The following is a 26,719-nucleotide window of genomic DNA, read 5'->3' as shown; positions in this document are numbered from 1 at the left end:
TAGACAATATCATATACAAGTAGAAGTATAAATTCCATCTTCTTTTAGCACATGCCTATAAATAATAAATCCATAATAATATTTAAAAAGTAGTGAGATAATTTAGTTATTATTAATAATTTTCAGGGAAAGGCTTGGTACTCGTGAAAAATTTAGCTATTGATGGAAGATGTCAAAGAGTTACTACAAAATTTCACCTATGTAGATTTGCATGTACATTTATAGAGAGGGGTAATATAGTAGACTCTATTGCTTCTCTAGGACATTTTGTGCAAGCTCACTAAAATATCGATCCGTTTATAAATAGTAAATTTTCCTTTTTTAAAAATATTCTGATAAAGTAGGGTATAATTTTGAGAGAAGACTATCCTAACTTTCTTGTTTATCTTTCCTTTCGAAGAAAAAAAAAAACTTGTAATCATTAAATAATTATTGTGATGTCACTTCGGTCGAAATCACAATCAACACATTAGTATTAACAATAATGGTAGTTCTATTTAAAGGTAACAATTCCCAACATATTTAATTATTGAATTTATTTAACAATAGAATCCCCTAGTACTACAGTGATAATAATTGACAAATTTTCCTTTTCATCGTAACAATTTTTTTTTTATTTAAAAAAAAACAAAAAAAACAAACATAATTAACAAAATCATCAATCTTATACAACTTACAAATAGCCATTGATCCTAATTCCTAATGATTGGCAACCATAGTTAAAAGAACTAAAAAAATGAAGATAAGCTACGGTGTAATTGAAATTGAAAAGATAGTTTCCGAAACTAATGAGGAACTGGCGCTAATAAGATTCATTATTTATTTTTTTTGTATGTGAGTTGATTGTTAAAACTAGCGGTTTAAATGACATCATGTGCGGAGTAGATAATTTTCAAGTACTTATCTCAAACATATATTTACATGTGGTCGGTCACATCATGTGATCTCTTATAAAAAACTAAGTAATCCTATAACACTGGCCGAGTAACTCATAAAACACTGACATAGAAACCCCTGTAACACTAATCGAGTAATCCCTGTAACACTAACATAGTAATCTCGATGACTTTTTCTACCTAAATATTTGTACTATATTAGCAATTCTAATCCTTTAAAGTGTCATAAATTTTTATCAACTTGTCATTATACACATAAAATATGTTATCAAACATATTTGTAATCCTTAATTATTTGTCAATTTAATAATTTATCTAAAAATGACTCTATATAATTTTATTTTATTTTTGAAAAATTATATAATCCTTAATTATTTGTCAATTTATCAACAAATGAGTTTAAATGGCATAAAGTAGTATAAAAACAGAAATGTGGAGACAAAATAATGGTGACACACTGACACTAGATCTGGATCTAAGTGTTAATTTGGCAATTGGTAACTCGCCCAATTTTCTTCATCCTCACTCTAACAAACCTCACTTTCCCAACTTTCTCTCTCCTCCTTCGCCTCAATTTCCGACGCTTTCGCTTTTCATTTACACTCTCTCTGCATCGCACTGCTGTCTGGCTTTTCTGTGTTTCTCCAATTTCATTCTCTCCCCTAATTAAAGAGGTATCACTTCCCTTTTCTTTCTCCTCTTGATTTTGGAATTGTCGAAAACCCTCTTTTTTTTTTTCCCTCTTTAATTCTGCTTGTTTTCATTGGATTGATGTGAATTATGTTTATATATGTGCTACTTAAATCGTTTGAATTCCTTGTAATTTCTTGTTAATTTTATCTTCATTTACTGTTTTTGTTAACAGATTATTGTATTGCAATGTGATGATTATTTGATGGATTTGTTATTTGGTACGTAGATGATCTGTGTGTGGAGGAGGGTTTTTTTTTTTTTTTTTTTTTTTTTTTTTTTTGTGATATTTAAGAATTTTTTATTTGAATTGAATTTCTGGAATTTGTTGAGCTGAATCGACTGATTATTTTTGCGTGATATCCCAGAAAATTTGAGGGTATAGTTAGTTTTCCTTCCATTTGAATTTCGCCATCAAACGCCATCACTGCTTTGATGGTGTAATTTGAACTAGTGGTGTGACAATTATAGCCGGAGAGAGCGAAAGCTTATATTTACTAGAATTTGGACCGGGATTGTTTGGAAGTTAGGATTATTGAAGCTTATTTGGGGAAGCTGTGTTAGTTAATGTTCTGTGTCCTTTTTTCGTGTTGAAATGGTGTTGAATGTTGAAGGTAGGTGGGGGGAATTGTCATTTCCACTGTATTAAATCATGGAAGCAACACTGTTCCTTGTTGCACCCGAGCTTGATGGTTAGAAGTTTGTGTTGTATTTAATGAAGATACAAATTCTTGGACACCAATATACCATTATAGGTTCAATGAATTCTCCGTGCGTTCATGCTTTTGTGCCTATGGCTTCTGGATACCAAAATTTGCTGGTGCCGTGTTTCCTTTGACACTGGGTGAGTTGAGGGATGCTGGGGAATGAGGTAAGAAAGTAGCTGGTAGGCTAAGATGATGAGCTTAGTATTGCCATTTAGGTACTGTGTCTCTAAATTTGGTCATCTAGTCCATGGTAAGGTTGCTGCTCTTTCTTCCCCTGAAATAGATTTCAGTTTTGTGAAGCATCATCAGTTCATAATCATGTTTACTAATTTAATTATGAATTACTTGAATGCTGCATTCTACTTGTCTGCTGCTTATTATCTTGACATTTTTATGCGAATCTACTGGACTTTGCCGTGTTTCAGCATCTTAGATTATCATGAAGAATTGAATCCTTTGTGTTTCATGGGTGTATTGTATAAGTCTGTTTCTGAATAAACCTGACTGAACATATATTGTTATGCTTTAGCAGTCTGAACAAGACGTTGGTACATCGACCATGGCTCTTGATAATGTCATATCTTCTCCTCATAGACGAACTCAGGGAGCTTTTGCTTCGTCTTCGCCTCATAAAAAGTTTTCGCATGACATAAGCTTCACTACGCTCATCCAGCGTCACCGCTTCCTTCTAGTAGCTCTTGTTCTTTTGGTCGTACTGTGCACTGTATACCTTTATTTTGCAGTCACAATGAGTTCAGGTGAATCATGTTCTGGTTTACTGGGAACAGAGAGAGCGTTGTGTCTCGAGAACCACAGCAAAGGAACCTTCACCAAAGGAAAATTGAAATTATTCTGATGAACGACAGTAAACTGGTAGTGTGAATTTTGCATTAATCGGAAATTATTTGATAGTGTTATACGCACTAGTTAGTCCTTGGTTTGTGCTATTTATTCCAAAATTATATTGTATACATGCAATTGAAGTTGCAATATCTTCAAAAAAGAAAAAAAAATGTAATTGTGATCACTGATGGAGTGGATGACCCCTTAGGGTTGGGTATTTATAGGCGGCTTTTCTTTTCTATATACTGATGCTTTATTAGAAAATGGCAATCGGCAGTCAGCAAATTGAATTGTGTTGATGTTGATCCAATTATTTACTCCACAGTTAATTATGCCACAGTTGATCCAATTATAGTTATTAACAAAGTTTTGCAGTAAGTCATATTGTTAATGGTTTTGCAGGTTTTGTATACAGTAGCAGAGCAGCCATATTGTACTCCATAGCAACAAATTTTAGTTCAAAATTCCATAAATGTCATCTTTATAAGTTGATTTTGTGGTTCAAGGTTACTAGAACTTGTGTAATACTGTATTCAACTTCTGCTCCAGATTGTCCGTGTAGCAACTTTGACTATTAAGTCGATCCCCTTGTACTTTCATACTGAATTTTTCAAGTATTATACATTTTCCTTAAATTAAAAATGTTGTGTAAAAAACCACCAAAATGTTTTGCTTTATCCATCTCAATAGCTACATCAAATATTTCGAGTTTATGAATTAACCATAATGAGATTCTGTTAGATTTTTTTTATTATAGAGATAGATTATCAATAAAATCGGGACAAATCTACAAATGACAAATTAACTATAAAAAGTTTTAAATTCATATGAACTTTTTTAAAAAATCATTAACATAAAAAGATTGGCACAAGTAGAATTAAAACCACCACAATTTCATCTAACCAAGCACAAATATAAAATCTCGACAAATACAAGTAGTTTTCAAGATGGGCAAAACCCAGGGCTAAAGGAGGGCTGAAATTAGAGATGGCAACGGGTCGGATTCGGAGCGGATTATGCTAAATCCGACTCCGACCTGACAGGAAGTCGGAGGCTAAATCCAACTCCAACTCCAACTCCGACATCTGACTTCGAGACTCCAATTCCGATTTCGACTTCATTATCCGACCTCTGGCTCTGATCCGACCCGACTTTGAGATTTTATTTCGTTATTCAATATATTTTGAGATATTGAACCATTTGGGTCTTTACAACCCACACCCAATGCCACCATGACCCACACAAAAATCCACTATCTATTGGAGTCGGAGTCGGATAATTCGTCAGAGTCGGACGTTTGTCGGAGTCGGATATTTTTCTCGGATTTTTTGTAGGATCCGACTCCGACCCTCCTCTGACTCAAAGTCAGATTATTTTAACGGAGTCGAAGTCGGAGCAGATTTTTTACCTCGCATCGGTGCGTAGTAGGGTCGGATACGAACTGGATTGCCATTCCCAGCTGAAATGCTGAATTGACAAATAAAAAACCTCAGCTGCTGTTATTTTGGCGGGAAAGAGAACAAGTGTGAAAACTGCAAAGCTCCACTTTTCTGAAAATCAAAGAGCAGAGAGAGAGATGAGTTCGGCGTCAATGGATGCCACACTACCAGATTTTGTGTGTCAACTTGACAATGTTCAAGGCTTTGTCGATGCGCTCACCTCGGTTCGCTGGAAACGCCATCAGGTCTTTCTTCTAACATTACTCTCTCTCTCCAAATTTTCCCAACGAAATTAGGGTTTCGTTTGATCTCGATTTTCATTCTTCTTAACTCCAGGATGCGGTGGTGGAATTATCGGAACATGGCGTCATTTTGATCGTTGAAGAGACTGGTTGTCTTCAAGCCAAGGTCTATCTTCAAAAAGAGGTTTTCATTTCAACTTTAATCTATGCTATCAGACTATTAGCTAAGAATTAAGATTGTGAATTTCTGAGTGTATGACCTAATTTTGTTGTAGTTTTGATTTGATTGGGTTTTTTTTTTTTTTTTTGGCAGTTGTTTGTGAATTATGAGTATACTGCTGAAGCACGGCCTCGATTCGGGGTGAGTTTGGGGCTTTTGGTTGATTGCTTGAATACATTCTCGGTTCCGGGACACTCGAGCACGATTGAGCTTCGGTATCCAGGCCCTGATATGCAGCTTCTACTCAAGTAATTGTCCTTATTTGCTTTGATGTAGTTAATTATGATATATTTTCTTTTTGTAGCGCTGTATTTGTCAACTATTCTGACATGTATGACATTAAAATTTGCATAAGCTTAGTATATAGTGATAATGCTATAACGAAATGTTTCAGTAAAATGCAGTGAATTTCGGAGTAGTTTTTTTAAGCGTGATTGTGAAATCTTTCTATGTAGTGAGATAACTTGAGTTGCCATATATGTTTGTTGGAGGTTGTGAAAAGTCTATAGGATATGTCACATTGGGATGGAGGTTTAAGGGAACACGCGGTTGATTCTTTTCATTCTTGTTGCCAAAATGGTAATTTCAAAAGGCTTTCCTGCTGGGATTGTCCTGTTCCTGCTTAATGCTCGTGGATGCTTAGGAAGATCCTGAATTATAGAAGTGTGGTTGATGGCATTGGTGATTGGGGTACAGGATCGTGATGTCTTTCTATGGAATTGGTGGGAGATAGGTTTTGATGGGAAACCTAAGTAGATTTCGACAATGATTTTTTGCTTTACAAAGGTAGTACATTTACGCCTGATAGTTGTAGTCCTTGTTACTCTACCTTTACCCATAGGATATTAGAATTTAGTGCCTCAAATCAGAATGAACATAGATTGAAGAAATAATTAGCTGGGTTTGGCTCTTGGTTCTGCACAGTGGTGATCTAACGAGTAATGATATGTGTGGCCGTGTCCTGATGCGGAGTTACATAGGTTGTGGTTTGGACGAAACAGAAAAACTAGGAACTTTATTGAGCTGTTGCTATGTGAAACAAAAAGACTTTGTTGATGAGAAACTGATTGCAATGCTTTCTCATGGTTGATTTTTGCTGATTAACTTTTAAAGTTCCCAAAGATTGCTTGATAATTTATTTAAAAAAAGGAAAAAAAGAAAGAGTGCTGGATATCTAAACTATCAAATTGTTTCATTGCTTGATTTTTATGTTGTTTTTTTTTTTCTTATTAGGTCTGTTGATTCACTGGATGCGTGCATTTATGCTGAGATCAGAACAAGAATCCCAGATACTATATTGTGGGACTACAATTTTGAACCTTTGGGTACCACCCCTTTAAGCTTCACAGTGAAGGTAACTTCTTGAAACTGATCCATGGTGAAGATACGATATTAGTTTATACAATACACTGCTATAAAATAACATATAACAGTCTTTAAATCAGGTATAAGACTTTAAAATAACTAAAAATTACAGAGTATCTGTGAGAAGGCATATGTTTCTGGATATGTTAGATTCTTCTTAGAAGGCACACATATATATTCTAACCTCAGTGCATTTTTAGTCTGCAGCTCTGAAAGAAGCCATTGATGATCTGGAATGGCCCGGCTCAAGCATTAAAATTACTGTACAGCCTACTCCTCCTTCTGTAACCTTTAGAGGTGAAGGTCATGGTGATCTACAGGTAAGGTTAAATGGTGCTGACTACTCAGCTTGTTTGATCTTTATGTGTATAAGCCTTTGTCTTTCTCCTTCACACAGATGTACTTTTTCCAGTACTGTGAAGGGTGAGAAGTTTGTGATTTTGATCAGTTATGGTGACAGGTTTAATTGTTTATTTTGCAGATAGACTTCATGTATTACGTAAATACTGACCTTTTGGCTGCTTTTAGCTGTGATCGGGAAGTGTCTCATCGGTACATATTAATGTCCTTTCAATTACTTACTAAATATTTTGATTCCATTTCATTCTATGATTCGATGTTGATTGTTAATATTGATAACAGGTACAAGTATAAATTTCTGCGGGCAACAACTTCAAATATACCAAGCAGTGTTGTCAAAGATAACCGTGGAAGCAAAGTTACTGTTGGGAGAGGAGGAATACTAAAAATTCAGCATTTGGTTTCCATGGCAAGATCAGCACACTCACACATAGATTCTGCAGGTTATCAGCCACCTAGCAGGATAGCTTACATAGAGTTCTTTGTCAAGCCAGAAGAAGTTGACATTGATTGAGTTCTCTTTATGCCCTTCAACGATGACCACCTTCTGTTGTTCAAACTGCCACAGCTTATGCTTCTTCATCAAGGTTTCAAATCCTAAACTTTGATATCATATGTGCAGCATTTCTTTCTTTTTTTTTTAAATTTTTATTTTTGTGAATCCAGGCCAACTTTACTGTATATGTGATTATGTGTTAATGTGGCATGAGTGGTTTGGAATTTTTAGAATCACAGTTTCTCTTGTTTGCCGAGTAATTCTTTTGGCTTTTCTCCTCAATCTTGCTTGAGTTCTTTGAAGCAAATGGAGAGTAGAAAATCTATAATACATGGAAAAAGACGAAGTTATTGTTCCGCAAATTGATTATCAGAGGTGGGCAACGTGCCGTGCTGTGCCGTCATGGCCGGTGCCTCGTGCTGTGCTGTGTCGTGCCTGCATCTTTGTAGCACCCCAATAATTCTCTCTTTAAACCTGTGAGGACCCTGAACAATATTCAAGAGAATTACTGGTGTGCTACTGCCACGTGTTCAAACGTTAAAACTATATCAGGAATTAGCAGCGGAAAAACTAAAACAGTTTTAAATAAGTTTCAAAACCAATATCCAAATTAAATCTTACAACCTGGAACCATTAAGGCCCTTTTTTTTTAAAATTCAAATCAATAGAGGTAGTATGAAAGAAAAATTGAGTTTAGATGACTTCAAAAGTAAATAACAATAAAAATAAGAAAAGCAACCAACACTCCACTCAAGATCGCACCACCTAGATACGGATGCTGCATGTGTAAGAACATGTGGTTAATCTGCTCCGCAATATTACAAGTGTAAAAATTGGATCGTCACAGGTTCATTGAAAGGCGAAGGCCATGACTAAAGAAAGACATACAAGGCACACAATCAGCAAAGCTGAGTACATACAAGCTGCGAAACACAATAAGAAAACCCTAGCATGCTACTAACAATCAATCATCACACATCATTAATTTGTAGACTCGACACATGACTCAACTATCAATTTACTAAGACTTCGCTAGTTAAAAGTAGTTAACTCATCATTATTATTCATTAGATTAAGCAATAGACAAGATTGTCCAACCCATGCTCCATTTGGAACATCAATAAAAGAAAACCCCATGCCTCCTTTCGGAAACATCAATAAAACATCCAACGACCACGGGCGCGATTCCGTGACCGTAGCTAGTATGAGATCTCACCTAACTCCTAGTGTAACACCCCAATAATCCTCTCTTTAAACCTCTGAGGACCATGAACAATATTCAAGAGAATTACTGGCGTGCTACCGCCACGTGTTCAAACGTTAAGGCTTTATCAGAAAATAGCAGCGGAAAAACTAAATCAGTTATAAATAAGTTTCAAAACCAACGAATGAAACCAAATTAAGTCATACAACTTGGAACCATTAAGGCCCTTATTCAAAACCCAATAAAAGTAGTAAGTGATTAAATTCAGTGTTCAAATAAATTCAAACCCAAAAGAAATAGTGTCGAATAAAATCGAATTAAAATAAATTTAAACTTGCAAAAGAAATAAAATGCAAACAACCAACTCTCTACTCAAGATCCCACAAGATCCCACAACCCTGATGAATGCTGCATGTGTAAGAACCTGTGATAATTCTGCTCCCCAATATTACAAGTGTAAAAATTGGATCGTCACAGGGTCATTGAAAGGCGAAGGCCATGACCAAAGAAAGACACACAAAGCACGCAATCAGCAAAGCTGAGTACATACAAGCTGCAAAATAAATTAAGAAATCCATAACATGCTACTAATAATCAATCATCATGCATCATTAAATTATAGACTCAACACACGACTCAATTATTTATATTACTAAGACTCCATTAATTAATAATAGGTAAATCATTATTTTTATTCATTGGATTACGCAATAGACAAGGTTGTCCAACCCATGCTCCATTTGGAACATCAATAAAAGAAAAACCCCATGCCTCCTTTCGGAAACATCAATAAACATCCAACGACCACGGACGCGACTCCGTGACCGTAGTTAGTATGAGATCTCACCTAACTCCTAGTTTTGAAAAATATTTGAAATAAGAGACTCGTAGATCAGACGGCCTCGAGAAAAGTACACGGCTAATACCCTATGTACCCCAACCCCTGATTGTCATTACTCCAGAAGTGCACCAATCCAGAGTTTTATTGCTCATCCATCTTGCACTTTACGTGATTTACAGGTTTAGACTTGGTGATGACTCATATGCATAACAATACAATCAATCCAATATCAATTCAATCAAGTAAAACAACTTTTCAATTTCAATTCTTGATTTATTAGTGGCAAGCAACATTTATTATTTATTCCTTTACTACCTCGGTGTATAAACACCTTGAGTGCATAAGGCACCTCAAAACCTCAACCTCGTCTTAGAAGACTTAAATTCTTCCTTTACTCATCCTGCTTGCATAATCATGAATGAGTAATAAATTAATCATTACACCAATCATATACCTTTGCCTCTAAGCGCACCTTGCATAATTAGAGCACAAATAATACTTGCAATATAAAATAGTGCACGTCATACGAAATTCACAATGTATAACCAAACAATTTAACTCAGTCATCCCTATACATGATACTAAGTTCTCGATCCGTCGTCCTTAAACATGCACCTAAAAGAAAGGTTTCGTAACTTGTACGTACCTTGAGCAAACGAATTGGTATGCCACTTTACTAACTAGAAATCACCTTCAATAAACTCCTCTCCTAAGCCAAATAATAACATCTCAATCAATACCCAATCAATCAAATTTACAGCAATACTAACTTACTTTAAAACCTTCAAAATCCAAATCAAACAACACTTTAAGACCTTCCCTTTTGTTAAAATTAAAGGCTTATATATAGTTCTTTAAATTTTTCTTCATAAAAACCTTAAAATACACTCTTATACATGAAATTACAACAAGTTCAAAGTCTAATAAAAATCTGAAAATTATATAAAAACCCCTAAAAATCTCCCTTTTTAATGGGTGATTAAACCCTCTTTATAAAACATCAAAAGTAGTACTTAGAAACTATTTCCAACACTTAAAACTTCAATAAAAACATATATTTATGCTCAATTAACTTTAAACATAATTAATTTTATTAATCAAACTCAAGGATAAAATTTTAAAAAAACTTCGTTAAAAACCAAAAACTGCCCGAAAATCATATTTAGAGGCTGAATTTGGCCACGAGAGGGTGGTGCTCATTACCATAGGTAGTGAGTCTTTCTTAAAACGTTGTTTCCACATGGAAAACACTACTTTTTTTTTTTTATCAAAATCGGATGAGTTTAGAACCTGACCGGGATTAATATTAACGAGCGAAAATCTAAAAAATTAAAAAACGAATTTACGTGTTCAAAATAATCTGGAATTTAGTTAAACTAATCATTAATTATAATCACCAAAATTTCAAAACATCATTACTATAAAAGCTCTAAATCAATTGTTCATAAAAACCCTAAAATCATGATTTTCAACAATTAAAAACCATAGGTTATAAAATTTACAAAATCTGAAATTATAAAGTTTAATCATCAAAATACAATTTGATACTAAGTAAATTAATTTCAAACAATAAAATTAAAACCCATAAAACAATAATTATAATTACACAAATTAATGAAACAAAGGAGAAAATAAGACTAACCTTTTTGTGTGGGAAATTTTTGGGGGTTCATGGTGCATTTATAGGAGAGAATTGTTGGGTAGAATTAGGCTTGATGAAAATAATGGGTCAATTAAATAAACACATGGGTTAGGCTTGTTTGATTGGACATAAATTGTAGAATAAAGGTGCATAAAATAATTTGTTCAAATAATTTTCGACCCAGATTAATAATTTGAAACTTTTGAAATTAAATTACGGAAAATAACAAATAAATATTATAAATAAAATAAAATTTCATTTATAAAGTATTTTTAAAAAAATACGGGGGATTACAATCTTGGCGTGCCGTGCCGGGCCACCATTTAGCACACCCCAATCCACGGCACGACACGGCCCACGTGCCTGGCGTGCCGTGCCGGACATCGGGCCGTCCATAATTTTTTAAATTTTTTTTTGAACAACTTTTAAAATGGATATACTATTTAAATAATTTTATTAATTTATGTTTATATTATTATTATTATTTTTCTATATATATATATATATTATAGTTTTTTATTATTGTTTAGGAAAATTTGCGAGGAAGACTCTTTTAAGTGATCAGCCTTGTGAGGAAGGTGCTTTTATGAAAAAGGTGGCACAAAAGGTCCTTATATGAACATTGGGTTGTGAGGAGGGTCCGTTGACTGAACTCCAGCGTCGATCAAAATTTTCCGGCCAAAAAAAGTTACTTTAATGACCTTTTTTTTTTCCTCTCCCTTTCCCCGTTCTTCCTCGATTTTGCCCTTTCCCCCCATTTTTCCCTACCTTCATTCAACTCTTCCGTTGCGATTAGTAACTACTCCATTAATGGTGAAACACCGTACAAGGAATTAACGGTGCTAATCAGTGTAGATATTTTTTTTTTTAAAAAAAGAAAAAAAAAACACTAGTACAAGTTAGTGAAACAAGCATTAGAATGTAGTAATGTACCAGGAGAATTTTGATATAATTTACTTGCTATTGTAAAACGTATCTATAAAATTATACTAAAAGTAAATATTGACATGACACTTGTCACATTGTGATGGTAAATTTTCTCTTCTATTTGTTTTTTAATTTTTTTGTTCTCCTTATATATATTTTTTTTTGAGAGAAGATAGAGCGAGCATTTATTAAATCAAATCAAGTTCCGCCAATACTATGGGGGAATCCACCAGTACAAACATATTCTAAATGACTATTAGTCTCCTATCTAGCAACTAGATGAGCGACCGTATTACAAGCTCGTCTAACATGAGAAAAGTTACATAACTCAAAAAGAAAGCTATCTTGCCTTATATCTTCGTAAATTCGGTGAATCAGAGAATACCCACCACCAGAGCTTTTAATCCCATGAATGACATTACAAGCATTTGACTCCACAAGAATGCGATTATATCCAAGCCTTCGTGAAATCTGCAGCCCAAAGAGCACAACAGTAGCTTCAGCATACTCAACAGTAGTAGTCGGCAGCACCTTCGTTGCAGCAGCAAGGATAATGCCACATTCATCCCTAATTACCACACCCACACTTGCTTTGCTTCCCTCTACGACATGAGCATCCGTATTGGCCTTCACATACCCTATAGGTTGGCATGTCCAGGATGAACCCCGTGTTGATGTGTTGATTTGTGAGGGATGGAAAACTTTGTGAGCATAGCTGCAATATTCTTCAACCATTCGCATAAAACCCCCTACTACACTAACAAAATCAGGTCTCACATCGTCATGGAATATAACATTGCGACACCTCCACGACGCCCACGTTAGAGTAGCAATCCCACGAAGCTCTTTTGTACTCTTATGCTCAACCAACCATAACCAACGATCCAGGAAAGAGGTCACGGGTGCAGCCTGAACACAACTATGCCATTCACTATACTGCCAAATAGTCTTTGCTGCTTCACACTCAAATAAAGTGTATAAAATGGATTCCACAGGTTCACCACAAATCGGACAAGCTGGGTTATCGGTGATGTGTCGATACATAAGTCGATCGATTTGACGGCCAAATTCCCTTTACAAGCACTCCAAATAAAATGGCGTAATTTCGGAGGGCCTTCTAATCTCCAAACAGAATGCCAGAGTACTTCATTCACCGTCTCCGCATTATTGTTCTCCACAGTATCCCCTGACATTGGCAGCCAATATGCCGACTTGACAGTAAAAATTCCATTCTTTGTTTGCTTCCAATATAGTTCATCATGTGGCATTCTACGAGATAGTGGCATCGCAAGGATAGTGGCATATACCTCATTTGAGAACAGGGAACTTATTTGCTCACGGTCCCATCCATTATTGTAGGCATCCATTAAATCATCGACCCTCATCTCCATATCACTGTCAGCAACTTGAGTTGGGTACACAACCTTTCCGCCCTTCACAATCCACGGATCAGACCATACTTTTACACTAGTTCCATCGCCACACACCATACAAGTCCGTCACGGAGTAAAGATTTTGCTCCCCAAATACTCCTCCAAGAGTAATTGGGGTCATGACCCCTATTTGCCTCAACCACTATCGAATGCTTGAAATATCTCGCCTTAAGAATGGTATATAGCATTGATCCGTCACCCCTGAGTAGACGCCAACTCTGCTTCGCTAGCAAAGCTTGGTTGAAACACTTAAGGTCACGAAAGCCTAATCCGCCCCTTGATTTTGGAGTGCATAGTTTTTCCCAGCTCTGCCAATGTAGTTTTTTCGCATTTTCTCTTGAGCCCCACCAAAAGTGGCATGGAAGATTATAAATTTCATCAATTAAGCCATCCGGGATTTTAAAAATACTCATCATGTACGTCGGTATAGCTTGAGCCACACCCTCAATGAGTACTTCCTTACCCGGTCTCGACAATAACCGCTCCTTCCACCCATTTAATTTTTTCCATATTCTCTCCTTCAATACCGCAAAGATAGCTTTTTTTGACTTCCCAATAATAGTCAGTATCCCAAATACTTCTCATGTTTCTCTACCTCTCGTACTCTAAAGTTTCAATAATTTCCGCTCTTCTAGAAACAGACACACATTTACCGAAAGCCACTTCTGTCTTGCTAAGATTAACTTTCTGACCTGATGCTCGTTCATAAGTACTGATGATTTCAGCAATTTTTGAGCATTCCCTGAAACTAGCTTTTGTAAATAAAATACTATCATCAGCGAAGAACAAATGTGATACTCTAGGAGCCCCATTGCAAATTTTCACCCCACTGATTTGCCTCTCCCTTGCAGCATGGGATAACAGAGTAGAAAAAGCGTCAGCACATAATAGAAATAAATAAGGAGAAATAGGATCACTTTGCCGAAACCCCCGGGTCGGGATCATTGACCCTGACATACTCCCATTTATTTTGAAAGAAAAGGACACACTTGCCCGACAATCCAGGATTCGTTGAACCCAATTTTCATTGAAACCCAATTTATACATCACCCGTTCCGGAAAACCCCATTCAACTCTGTCGTTTGCTTTACTTATATCGAGCTTCAGAGCTACCGACCCATCTTTACCTTCATCCCTTCGCTTCATGTAATGAAAGATTTCGAAAGCAATTAAAGCATTGTCGGTTATAAGTCTTCCTGGAACAAAAGCACTTTGATTGACGGATATAATATCATTCAGGAATGGATTTATTTTGTTAGCCATTATTTTTGATATTATTTTATATAGGACATTATAGCAACTAATCGGCCTAAATTCTGTCATTCTTTTTAGATCATCACTTTTTGGGAATTAACACAATACAAGTTTTATTAGCTTCTGCTAAATTAACTCGCCCATTCCACCAATTTTTCACAAAAGTGATAATATCAAGGCCAACAATATGCCAAAATTTCTAAAAAAATAGAGCGTGCATGCCATCTGGTCCCGGTGCTTTGTTTGGGTGCATTTGAAACAATGCACTTTTAATCTCCTCACCACTGGGTTCCGTATCAAGAATTGTATTAACTTCGTCCAAAACCATACAACTAATACCCTCCAAGGCCACATCAAATTCTGATGGAGAATCAGTTGTGAAAAGCTTAGCAAAGTAGCTTTCCACAATAGTTTGTATTTCCTCCGGATCATCATGCCACACTTCATTTTTATGGAGCAGCCCCCATATGTGGTTTTTCTTCTTTCTTTGGCTTGCCTTTCGATGAAAATACGAAGTATTTTTGTCTCCATCCCGCATCTCATTTGCTCGAGAGCGAGCAAACCAATACGATTCCTCAAGTCTATGCAACTCATCCAATTCTGCTGACAAAGCTTCAAAACGGTTCAACATTTGTGTATCCACTCTACTATTCTGCACCTATGCCAATTCATTTTCAATTTTGCTGATTTTCTTTTTTAAGATACCAAAAGTTTTGGCTGCCCAACGTGAAAGGTCCATAGCACAGAAAGCAATTCGATCATGGGGTTCAAGACTTGCATTACCAGCCCATGCCTGCTTCACCACATCAGCACACTCATCAGATGACAACCATAGTGCTTCAAATATGAATATCTTTTTTCTCTTCCCCCTCTTAAAGTAGTTGCTTGCTTCCATAAGGATCGGTGCGTGATCAGACCTGTACATTGGGAAGTGCCGAACAGAAAAGTTAGGAAGCAAATTGCACCAACCATCATGTGCTAAGAATCTATCCAACCTCTCTCTGACTATTGTCCTCGGGATCTTTCCTCTTCTCCATGTGAAGATGCTGTCCTTATAGCCCATATCTCTTAGGCCACAAAAATCAGTGGCATCCTGAAATGCATCCATAAGGCTCTCCCGACGCACAACACCTCCATCTTTCTCACTTATACTCATGATTTCTTTAAAATCTCCAAACATAATACACGGGATTGAACAAGAAGATTTAAGATTTTTCATAAGTTCCCATGTTTTGTGCTTGTTTTCAGTTTCCGGCCACCCATAGATACCAATGACTCTCCAAGCCGGATTACCATTAATATTAAGGATATCAACGGCATAATGATGAGTTGAAAAAGAAATTGTATTCACCTTCACATCTCTCCACCAAAATCCCATCCCTCCTGATCTTCCGTCACTACTAAAACAAACACCACTGTCAAAACCACACTTCTTTTTAATCCTCTCTACTATATTACTATCTATCATTGTTTCCATTAAAAAAAACAATGTTTGGCCTCTCTCTCCAACACCGGTCGACGAGAGTTCTAACCATCTAAGGGTTGCCAAATCCTTGGACGTTCCAACTTAGGATTTTCATTGCTCTTCGAGGGCTTGGTTCGTACCAAAACCCTCTACTTGGATATGTCTGTCACTAGAATCATGTATCTCGTTTTTCTTCCTTCTTTTCTTCCCCTCTATCCCTAGAACATTAGTGGCATTACCATTTATCATCTCAACATTTCTCTTCTGTATCCCCTAATCAGCATTCTCAATACCTTTTGCCCCCTCTGTCATCTCAACATCGTCATCATTTATAGGCCTAGAGTACCTCATCCACTTCTTTTAACACACCCCTATGTTGTCATTCAGATCTCCCTCCTTGCTGCACGTGGGGTTGACAACAATAGACAGAGGATTTTGTTCATGTTGCCGTATAGTTTTCTAAGCCGTGGTATCCTTACTCAACACCCCTTCCTTATCACCCCTACTTGCATTAATCATCACAAGGCTGCACTTGCTCCTATTGCACAAACTCAGATATCCCCCCTACCTCATAGTTAAGGTTTTTTTACAGGTTATTTCCCCTCCAGATTCCTCCCTCCACCAAGCATAACACCCATCTTATTCAACCTCACCGCCACCTCTGGTTTCCGGACAAAACAAGTGATTTTTTCTTCGACTTAAGTTTCACCATTTCCTCCACCATCTTTGCTCTACCCTTCCTAGGAGATGCCCTTAGCCAAAGACCCCATTGCTTCTCATCAGGCTCTTCATCCTCCGCTATATTCGGACAGTCCTTTTCAGTGTGTCCAAGTATGCCACACATAAAGCAAAAAGAGGACAAACGTTCATATTTGAACTAGATTGTAGAGACTTCACCTCTTTTATTTCTAATCTTCTAGATTCTTCGCAAAGGTTTTGTGGTGTCAACCATCACTCGGACCCTACGCGACTTATCCCATCCTAATTCATCATCTTCCACCTCCATAACTACCCCAATTTTCACAGCAATCGTTTTCACATCATCATTAGACCTACTGTCAAGGGGGAGATTATAAAGTCTAATCCAGAAAGGACAAAATTTTAATTCGATCGCTTCTGGTTGTTCTCCACATTAAATGTTTTTAAGTAGCAGTAATTGATTGTCAAAGTTCCATGGTGCCCCATCAAGTATCTTTTCTTTATCACGCCAATGGAAAAATTAGATGATAAACAGATTATTTTCAATTTTGCGGAAAATTACCTCCCTCTTCAGCGCCCACACCTGTTTAAGGGTCTGTTGCATAGCTTCAAAATTGTATGAACACACAGTCAGGAGTTTCCCCACAATCGACAAGGCTAATTTGCTTTCCTGAGTGTCATTATTGTGTTCACCCACGTCAGCAATTTCATCTTCCTCTTCAGTAATGTTTAATTTCGACCATTTCTCCAAGATATCGTCGGACATTATTTCCCGAAAAAGCCCCGTCGGAGAGGGGAGTCCGCTTGAACGCGCAAGAGAAAACCACTCAGACCCTTGCTGAGAGAGAAAACCCTAACCCAGAGCGAGACTCCTTTTGTTCTCCTTATATTTTGTCGATCTTAGTATTTAAACAACTAATAAAATCTTATTTAATAAAGAAAGTTAATATAATAATCTTACCGTTAAATAATCACTAGAATATAACAGTATTACTGTATTAGGTACGGAGTACAAAAGTCATTATTGAATTAATAGGAGTATAATTTGTTATGAAAACTAATAAGGAAAATGATAATCATAACCCTTAGGGCTATGTATAAGAAATTCAAAAAGGAAAGATTTAGGAAAAATTAACATTAATCACACCGATCCGCGAGTGATTTTTTCATGAATTTCCAACTTAATTCTATTTTGGGAAGTATATTTTTAATGCTTATATACAGCCCTAAGGGTTACATATATCATTACCCAATTAATAAATATCGCGGAGTTAAAGTTCTTGCTTATTAATTAGTACTTCCTCCGTTTCTTTTTAGTTGACACGTTTCTTTAGTCACGTTGCCAATACACTTATTCAATCATTAATATCTTTAATTATCAATAAGCAAAAATTATGAAAAGTTGATATATTGAAAGTATATAATGTGACGAATCTAACAAGATCACTATATTTTTCATTACATATAAAGCACAAAACACGGTTAAAAAGAGGCGTGTGAATAATGTTAAAGTCAAAACGTGTCAACTAAAAAAAACGGAGGTAATATATCATTAGATTCATTACCGACATGGGCTTAGCCAATCAAATTAGTTGACAGCTACTTACGTAGTTATGTTGCATACTTGCATGTACTTGAAAATCTGAAATGATCAATATAAAATTAAAATGGGAAGACTAATGTATTAGGCCCATAATTTAAATATAGTGATATAAACTGTAGAAGTATCGTCAAAGTACTTGCAACTTTTAAAATTGTACGGTGAAACATTTTTTTTTCTTCAATAATTTTTATAATAATAAAAAGTATTTTCTCTGTTCTAATAATGATGGATGAAATTACTCATTCTAAAACACATGACTATTTTACTCATTCTAAAGCACATTATAAAAAATTGATACTGTGAAAGTATTTTATGAAACTAATATAACAAGATCTCACATGACTATTTTACTCAACATATGGATCATATTATGAGGTCAAAGTGATAAATAGTGCAAAAGTCCAATTGTTGCAGTATTATTAAAACTGAATAAGTAATCAATATCAAGTTCTCAACCATTCATATATACTTCCTATCATCAACATAAACGAATGGTAGTTGTGATGCAAATTCAATATAATGGCTATTGTAGCCGCCACTCAAAGGTGATTAGTCGTACTTAGTTACTTATATCCCTTTGCTTGTATTACCAATTAGTTTAAACCAATACTCCACTAGAGTTTCGTACCTTATCCTAGCTTTATTGCATACGGCTATTTAAAGGCCTTCATTATTAGTTAATTAATGGAACGGAAATAAATCATCATTAAACCTCTCTTTTTTCATCTTGTTTGTTGCTCTTTAGAAGCTTGTGTTTTTAGTATTAATTGGTGTAGATATCATCACTGCCGGAAAACTTGTGTATGCGTCTAAGCTTCAAATAAGGTTTGTTTTTCATTCTTATTAGAAGTTATGTTTACGATCGATTTGCTTGAAATTTATGTTTTTATGGCCACCACTTTGTTTTTTACAACCTATCTAAAATTTCATTTTATTTGACTACCAACATAATACTCTCTTAAGGAAAGAGGGAGTACTAAAATATAAATTTTGCTTTTTTAGACAAGTTAGAGGACTAGTTCAACCAAAATCTTAAGCTGATGGTTAAGGTTAAGGAATATCTCTATTTTTTTTCCTTCTTGTTCGCTGCTTGTGTTTTTGTACTTTTGATTATTATTAGCGAGGAAGTCATCACTCATCACTCCGCACATTTTGAATCGTTAAACTTTGTAAGCTAAGCTTAAGCTTCTAAAGTTGGTTTTCTTTCTTATTTGTAAACTTACCCTTCATTTTCTCATCCAGTGCCTACATGATGTGGTATAAACGCTGCAAACTTGCATCAGTTCAAGGATGGTTGAAAGGAATTACTCATCTTAGAAGCGCGACAGCTGCTACATACATATATACACCTAAGGCCTACTATGGTGATCATTCGTGTTCTAAAGAAATGAGAAAGCCAGATTTTCCCTTGATTAAGTGTATTTCTGAAAATTTCATTAAGCCAAAGCACGAAGTAGAGGAATCAAAACAACCCTATCACTTAACTCCTCATGATCTCTTGGTGCTTTCTGCCCACCACATACAATTTGGTCTTTTATTCACCAAACCATCACATATAAAAAACCAAGTTTTTTCAATCCACTCGTTCCTTGAAAGTCTAAAAGAATCACTTTCTCGAACCCTTGTTCATTTCTACCCATTAGCAGGTCAGTTTGTGACCGAGGTAGATGAAGATAAGCATGAAAGCGTAGTGTACGTAGATTGTAACAAGGGTCCTGGGGCTAGATTCATTCATGCCACTTTAGATATCTCCATTTCCGATGTTCTCTCACCAAAGGATGTTCCTTTGGTAGTTCAATCATTTTTTGACCTCAATGAGGAGTATGTCAACTATGATGGCAGTTCCAAACCTTTGTTGTCAGTTCAAGTCACTGAGCTCCTGGATGGTATTTTTATCGCTTGTTCAGTAAACCACTGTATTACAGATGGAACTTCATACTGGCACTTTTGGAACGTATGGTCTAAGATACATCGAGCAAATGGTAGGGATACAGTATGCGAGTCAGATCTACCTGTCTACACCCGTTGGTATCCTGATGGACGTGCTCCTGGTCCATTTCCAATTCCCTACACTCACCCTGATGAATTTGTAAGGAAATTTGAACCTACTCAACTTAGTGATCGGATCTTTCGTTTCTCATCCGAGTCTATAGCAAGGTTAAAAGCCATAGCAAACGAGGAAGGTTATGCAAAAAATATCTCTTCTTTTAAGTCATTGTGTGCTCTTCTTTGGAGGTCGATGGTTAGAGCAAATGGTGTACCTCACGATCAAATCATTCATAATCACTTATTGGTGAACAACAGAAGAAGATTAGACCCTCCTTTACCAAAGTATTATTTTGCCAACTTTTTTCAGTGTCTCACAACAAGTACTACAGCCGGCGAATTACTTGATAACAATTTGGGGTGGATAGCCTCTTTGTTACACCAGTCTGTGATAAATTATAGTAGTGACAAGGCTGAGCACAACTTTGTTAACGGATGGTTGAAGTCTCCACAATTTATCTATAACGAGGATTTCCTTAACCGTAGCAATGTATCAATATTAAATTCACCTCATTTTGACATGTATGGCAATGAATTCGGGTTAGGGAAGGCCATAGCCTTTCGTTCCGGGTATGGAAACAGCAAGGATACTGGGTTGGTGTTTGCTTGCCCGGGAAGTGAAGGAGGAGGAAGTGTGGATCTAGAGATATGTTTGACACCTGATTCGATGGATGCTCTCGAATCAGATAAGGAATTCATGGCCTTTGTCTCATAGCCATAGTAAGGACTTAAGTCTAAAAATACAGTGAGTTATTGAAAGCCAAAAGCCATAATGTACTCTGTTAATGGTTAATATCTCTCTAATAAAACAAGTTAGTGAACTTTGTACTTTTTTTTTTTAATAAAATTTATTTTTTTAAAATAGTGTATTATAGCTTTTAATATTGGACGATTTTTCACTTTTTTTTGACCCGGAAATAAATATTGTCGATATGCTTACCGTGGACCCTAATACACCCAGGAGTTCATTTGGGTGGGTAAAACCATCCAATATGCCTTTGAATGGTCAATCTACCTGTTTACAACTTATACCAATTTGATAAACTCAAGCCTACCACGAACATTTATAACAACATATAATGGTTATATATGATTCCAATCAGCATTATATGACCTTGAGATGTATCTTTTAATATGGCAAGATTTTTTGCACTGGGTCTCGAAATCTCCAAAATTGCTCAATAGTGTGGATAAATGGATAATATCTTTCAATTTTGGAATTTTTTTACTTTTTTTGACCCGGAAATAAAAATTGCCAAGATGTTTACTATGGACCCTAATATCCTCCGAGAGTCCAATTAGGTGGGTGGAACCATCCAAGTTGCCTTTAAACATTCAATTTACCCGTTTACAACTTGCACCAATTTCATAAACTCAAGTCTGTCACGGAAGTTTATGACAACATATAATGATCATATATGGTTCCAAACGACATTATATGACCCCGAGATATGTCCCAACTATCTTAATACTTTTCGACACCGGGTCGCGAAACCTCTGAAATTGCTCAAAAAGTGTGGATAATAGCCTTCAATTTTGGAAATTTTTGACTTTTTTTGGTCCAAAATAAAAATTACCGAGATGTTTACCATGGTCCCTAACATCCTTTGGGAGTCCAATTGGATGGGTGGAACCATCTAATTTGCCTTTAAGCATCCAATTTATCCGTTTTCATACACATCTCTTGTGTTGGCTATAAGCTTTCACGAGGCCTTTATGTAGCCGAATAATGGTCATATATGAATCGAAACAATATTATATGATCCCGGGATGCATCCCATAGTGTTCTGTGAATTTCTGACACCGGGTATCGACATCTTCTAAATTGCTCTGATTTCGTGTATCATATAGCCTCCATATTTGGCTTCTGTATATCATTCTTTCATCGGACGAGATTATGCATCCGAGTACTTCCATGATTTCTAAAATGACCTTGAGAGTCATAAATAGTATCCGGAAAGGAATTCATGGCCTTTGTCTCATCGCCCTTGTAAGGACTTAAGTCTAAAAGTAGAGTAAGTTATTGAAAGCCAAAAGCCATAGTATTCTCAGTATATATGGTTAGTATCTCTCCAATAAAACAAGTTAGTGAAAAAAGGTTCTCATTTGTACTTTCTTTCTTTTCCTCTATATTCTTTTGTTTTTCAAATCATGTATTATAACATTTAATTTTGGACAATTTTCCTCTTTTTTTTAACCCGGAAATAAATATTACCGATATGCTTACCATGTAGTGTTTTGTGAATATCCGACACTGAATTGCGACACCTTCTAAATTGCTTTCATATTTGACTTCCGTGTTGGGTTTCCGAAGGTTCTTAAGAGTCACAAATAATGCCCGAAAAGGAATTCGTGGCCTTTGTCTCATAGCCATAGTAAGGACTTAAGTCTAAAATAACAGTAAATTATTGAAATCCAAAAGCCATAGTATACTCTATATATGGTTAGTATCTTTCTAGGAAAACAAGTGAAAAATGGTTCTCCTTTGTACTTTCTTTCTTTTCCTCTTTTTTCTTTTGTTTTTTAAATCGCATTTTATGTGCAAAAGAAGAGTGATAAGAATAAATGAGTTTTCAAGTTAACAAGCTAGATTTTCAAAAATACATTCTACAACTTAACCAGGCCAGAAACCATGCATCACTGAAAAATTAAATGAAAATTTTGCTCTTTATCTGATAATTTACTGGCTATGGTTAAACGAATGATGGGGAGAAAATGAGAAACTTCACTCAAATGAAATCAAACTGACTAACTAAATCCTAGCCAATACCAACCTGGAGTGGAAGATCATAAGACCATTAAGAACTCATTTTTAACGAATTTCCTCATTTCCTCCACTAAATTATACGGTAAAATACAATGCATGTGTAGAGTTTGTATAAAGCTATCTATGCAAGTAAACTACTTGTATATGACAAATGCAAGGGGTGGAGGAGAGAATGAAGGAACTTCGGGAGTGAGGGATAGCTCAGGTGGTTAGAGCTTTCTTCCCGAATTTAAAGGAACAACAAAAGTACAAGAAAGCTATTAATTCTTTTTACATATTGGGCCTAAAAGCCTTTAAGGTGTGGAAGATGTAGTTGGACCCTTGGACAGTTACAAACACCAACTAAAAGCCCCAAAGGGCTCATTCAATAATGTATATATATATATATATATATATATATATATATATATATATATATATATATATTTTGAAAACAAATAATGTGTATTCTTGAATAATTAATGTCATTTTCAATTTGAAATGACACAGTGATCCATGTGGAAACATAGTGTTCCAGGGAGTTATTGTCGATCGCTATGGTAGAAATGTAGAATCAGTTAGTCGGGGGCAATGGATCCCCATTTTCTGAAATCCGCCGTCATTATTGATTTATTTTTACCCGCGATCATTTCCATCCACTAGCAGGTCAGCTTGTCACTGAGGTAGATGAAGACAAGCATGAAAGCGTAGTGTATGTAGATTGTAACAAGGGTCCCGGGGCTAGATTTATTCATGTCGCTTTAGATATGACCATTTTCGATATTCTCTCACCAAAAGATGTTCCTTTGATAGTTCACTCTTTTTTTGGCTTAAATGAGAAGTTGGTGAACTACGACGGCCATTCAAAGCCTTTGTTGTCAGTTCAAGTCACTGAGCTCGTAGATGGTAATTTTATTGCTTGTACGGTAAATCATAGTATTACAGATGGAACTTCATATTGGAACTTTTGGAACGTATGGTCTAAGATACATAGAGGAAATGATGGTAGGATACAATATGTAAGTTAGATCTACCTGTCTACACCCGTTGGTATCCTGATGGATGTGTTCCCGGCCCTTTCCCAATTCCCTTCACTCACCCTGATGAATTTCTAAGAAAATATGAACCGCCTCAACTTGGAGATCGGATATTTCATTTCTCATCCGATTCTATAGCAAGGTTAAAAGCCGTGGCAAATGAAAAAGGTTATGCTAAAAATATATCTTCATATCAGTCCTTGTGTGCTCTTATTTGGAGGTCAATGGTTAGAGCAAACCGCGTACCTCATGATCATATTACGTATAATCACTTAGTTGCCAACTCTAGAAAAAGATTAGATCCTCCTTTACCAGAGTATTATTTTGGCAATTTTTGTCACCTTCTCACGTATAGTACAACAGTCGGTGAGCTACTAGAAAATAATTTGGGGTGGGCAGCCTCATTGTTGCATCAATCCGTATTTAATGATACGGATGTATGGAATTTTTATAATGTATGGTTAAAGTCTCCAAGTATAATGTGTATTGAGGATGTTCTTAACCGTAATAGTGTAGGAGTAGCAAATTCATCCAGGTTTGACATGTATGGTAACGAGTTCGGGTTAGGGAAAGCCAGAGCTTTTCGTACAGGGCATGGAATCAAGGGTGTTGGATTGGTGTTTGCTTGCCCCGGAAGTGAAGGAGGAGGAAGTGTGGATGTAGAGCTATGTTTGCCACCTGATTCGATGGATGCTCTTGAATCGGATAAGGAGTTCATGGCCTTTGTCTCATTGACATAGTGTACTCTGTATATTTTTTATTTGGTAGTGTTTTGGCTACTACACAAAGTTCAGGGTTCTCAATGCACCTTAGCCATACTCCAAGGTGTTGCGGATAATTTTGCCCTTTTTATTATTATTATTATTATTATTATTATTATTATTAGGAAAAATACAGTTTAATAATCCCAACTAACGTTTATTCTACAATAATCCTAACTATTGACCCAATTTTCCTCCAGCAGTCCCATTTGACTGGAAACCGGTTTGCCAAGTTAATGTTCCCCCCAGATTTTTTTTTTCCTTTTTTTATCCCTTTAGGATTGTTGACTTGGACAAAAACTTTAGTTGACCTCCCTCATTTTTTCCTCATTTCATTTCCCACCCAAATTAGAAGCCACGTCATCACCCTCAACCACCTTCTGCAAAAATTAAATCCCGCCATTAACACTTCCTCCTTTGAATTAACTTCTTCAACCAAAATTCAGTTTCCAAAATTGGCAAAAATCCAGCGAAATTGCGTTTCCATTTAAAGGAAAAAAGGTGCGACGGTGGTAGGATAGTTTTCGCGATGCCATTGAAGAAGTGAAGTGAAGCTGCGCTCAGGTAAACCCTAGTTTTGTTAAATTTCGCAAAGATTGTCAATTTATGTTTCAAATTGATGCGATTTATTGCGAGTATTGAGTATAATTATGTGTGCGTGTGGTTAGTTGTTATGGGTTGTGATAATTTGTGAATTATAATTAATTTTGATTTTTGTTTGTTGTGGTTTACTGTATTTGTCATGTTAGGGTTTATTGTTGATTATTACTGGGTGTGTTAGTAATTGTGAATTATTGTTGTAGTTGTTAGGTTGAAATGTATGATTTTATTGCTTTGAAGTTTTGGCATAGTGGGTTCTTCAAGCATGTTAATAATGGTGAATTGGTTTATGAGGGAGGTAGAGGTAAATCTAAGCAAATTGACCCAAATTTGTTAAGTTTCTTTGGCATAATTGAGTTAGCTAAGGAGTGTTGTAGTGAGGGGAAACAAGTTGTTGGTCTGTATTACTTGGTGCCTGGGCTAAGTATGACAAATGGATTAAGGAAAGTGCATGATGATGCTGATATTATGGAGGTTGCAAAGTTAGGTGTGAAGTATAGGTGTGTGGAGCTTTATGTAAAGCATAGAGATGAGTCACCAGAGCGTGAGCCAATGGAGGAACCAGAAGTTGTAAGACAGTTCCAACCACTTTTTCCAATCTTCCCCACAACCATCCAAATTAAAAAAAAAAGAAAAAGACACCTAAAAGGGGCCCACTAACTGTTTTGAATCAAGTTAGGACTAGCCCAAGGACCAAAAAAGCACCTGCCCCACCATTAATTCAAAAAGAGCTGCCCAAAAAAGCATCTTCCACCTCACTCAAAGAAATAGATGCCCCAACTTCCCCCTACCTTACCCATACTACTTTTAATACTTTAGATCTAGGTCTTCTAAAACACATTACCCCTCAAGAAACAACATCACCGAGAAATACAACAACTCCAGCAAAAACCTCTCAACCTGTTGCTGATGATGAATATGATTGGGTTGATAACAGGCCTGAAAGTCCACTTAGTATAGATCAGCCGTGTGAAGGTTACTACAGTGATGGAAGTGATGATGCATACCCATCATATAATCCTCTGACAGATAAAGGGAAAGGTGTTTTAGCAGAGTGTAGTGAAAAAGGGAAAGGGGTTGAAGTTCCTTTGTTTGAAGGAGTATGCACTAATGATGAGGAGGAGGATGATGGGTATGAGTTGGAGTTGGAAGATGAAAATGTCCTCACTGGTTTGGATGGATTAGATGCAGAATTAGAGAATG

The 26,719-nt window shown here is 36.1% G+C and overlaps 4 protein-coding genes and 1 long non-coding RNA gene across 6 annotated transcripts; 4 read left to right on the top strand and 1 right to left on the bottom strand.

Annotated features, from left to right (window-relative positions):
- Nucleotides 1-1,360: 1,360 nt before the first annotated feature.
- LOC145569409 (uncharacterized) lies at nt 1,361-3,446 on the top strand. Of its 2 annotated transcripts, none has more exons than XR_014096108.1 (2): nt 1,361-1,570; nt 2,826-3,446. It is a non-coding gene; the product is annotated as an uncharacterized LOC145569409 (long non-coding RNA). The 2 variants fall into 2 exon arrangements; XR_014096109.1 differs by having other exon boundaries at nt 2,823-3,446.
- Nucleotides 3,447-4,590: 1,144 nt separating this feature from the next.
- On the top strand, nt 4,591-7,399 carry LOC145569408 (uncharacterized). The gene is made up of 7 exons (XM_081628753.1): nt 4,591-4,820; nt 4,912-5,001; nt 5,131-5,285; nt 6,271-6,391; nt 6,603-6,722; nt 6,884-6,954; nt 7,045-7,399. Exons 1-7 carry the CDS (start codon nt 4,713-4,715, stop codon nt 7,274-7,276), a joined length of 897 nt encoding a protein of 298 aa, XP_081484879.1. The 5' UTR covers nt 4,591-4,712; the 3' UTR covers nt 7,277-7,399.
- Nucleotides 7,400-15,217: 7,818 nt separating this feature from the next.
- On the bottom strand, nt 15,218-16,027 carry LOC145566988 (uncharacterized). The gene has a single exon (XM_081626231.1). The coding sequence runs from the start codon at nt 16,025-16,027 to the stop codon at nt 15,218-15,220; it is 810 nt and encodes a 269-aa protein (XP_081482357.1).
- Nucleotides 16,028-19,575: 3,548 nt separating this feature from the next.
- LOC145566986 (uncharacterized) lies at nt 19,576-21,256 on the top strand. Its single transcript, XM_081626230.1, has one exon. It carries the CDS (start codon nt 19,576-19,578, stop codon nt 21,085-21,087), a length of 1,512 nt encoding a protein of 503 aa, XP_081482356.1. The 3' UTR covers nt 21,088-21,256.
- Nucleotides 21,257-23,885: 2,629 nt separating this feature from the next.
- On the top strand, nt 23,886-24,895 carry LOC145566985 (uncharacterized). Its single transcript, XM_081626229.1, has 2 exons — nt 23,886-24,044; nt 24,128-24,895. Exons 1-2 carry the CDS (start codon nt 23,886-23,888, stop codon nt 24,893-24,895), a joined length of 927 nt encoding a protein of 308 aa, XP_081482355.1.
- Nucleotides 24,896-26,719: the final 1,824 nt, after the last annotated feature.

Source organism: Chenopodium album, chromosome 11, assembly GCF_948465745.1.
Source record: "Chenopodium album chromosome 11, dcCheAlbu1.1, whole genome shotgun sequence".
In the NCBI taxonomy this organism is placed as follows: Eukaryota; Viridiplantae; Streptophyta; class Magnoliopsida; order Caryophyllales; family Amaranthaceae; genus Chenopodium; species Chenopodium album.
The sequence above is the reverse complement of the archived record's forward strand: the minus strand, read 5'-3'. Positions and strand labels throughout refer to the sequence as shown.

Excerpts from the sequence above, each read along its gene's own strand:
- LOC145569408 (XM_081628753.1), top strand. The coding sequence starts at position 4,713 with ATGAGTTCGGCGTCAATGGATGCCACACTACCAGATTTTGTGTGTCAA. Across the intron at positions 4,821-4,911 it reads TTCGCTGGAAACGCCATCAG|GATGCGGTGGTGGAATTATC; the intron begins GTCTTTCTTCTA and ends TCTTAACTCCAG. Across the intron at positions 5,286-6,270 it reads GATATGCAGCTTCTACTCAA|GTCTGTTGATTCACTGGATG; the intron begins GTAATTGTCCTT and ends TTTTCTTATTAG.
- LOC145566988 (XM_081626231.1), bottom strand. The coding sequence starts at position 16,027 with ATGATAGATAGTAATATAGTAGAGAGGATTAAAAAGAAGTGTGGTTTT.
- LOC145566986 (XM_081626230.1), top strand. The coding sequence starts at position 19,576 with ATGATGTGGTATAAACGCTGCAAACTTGCATCAGTTCAAGGATGGTTG.
- LOC145566985 (XM_081626229.1), top strand. The coding sequence starts at position 23,886 with ATGACCATTTTCGATATTCTCTCACCAAAAGATGTTCCTTTGATAGTT. Across the intron at positions 24,045-24,127 it reads GTAATTTTATTGCTTGTACG|GATACAATATGTAAGTTAGA; the intron begins GTAAATCATAGT and ends AAATGATGGTAG.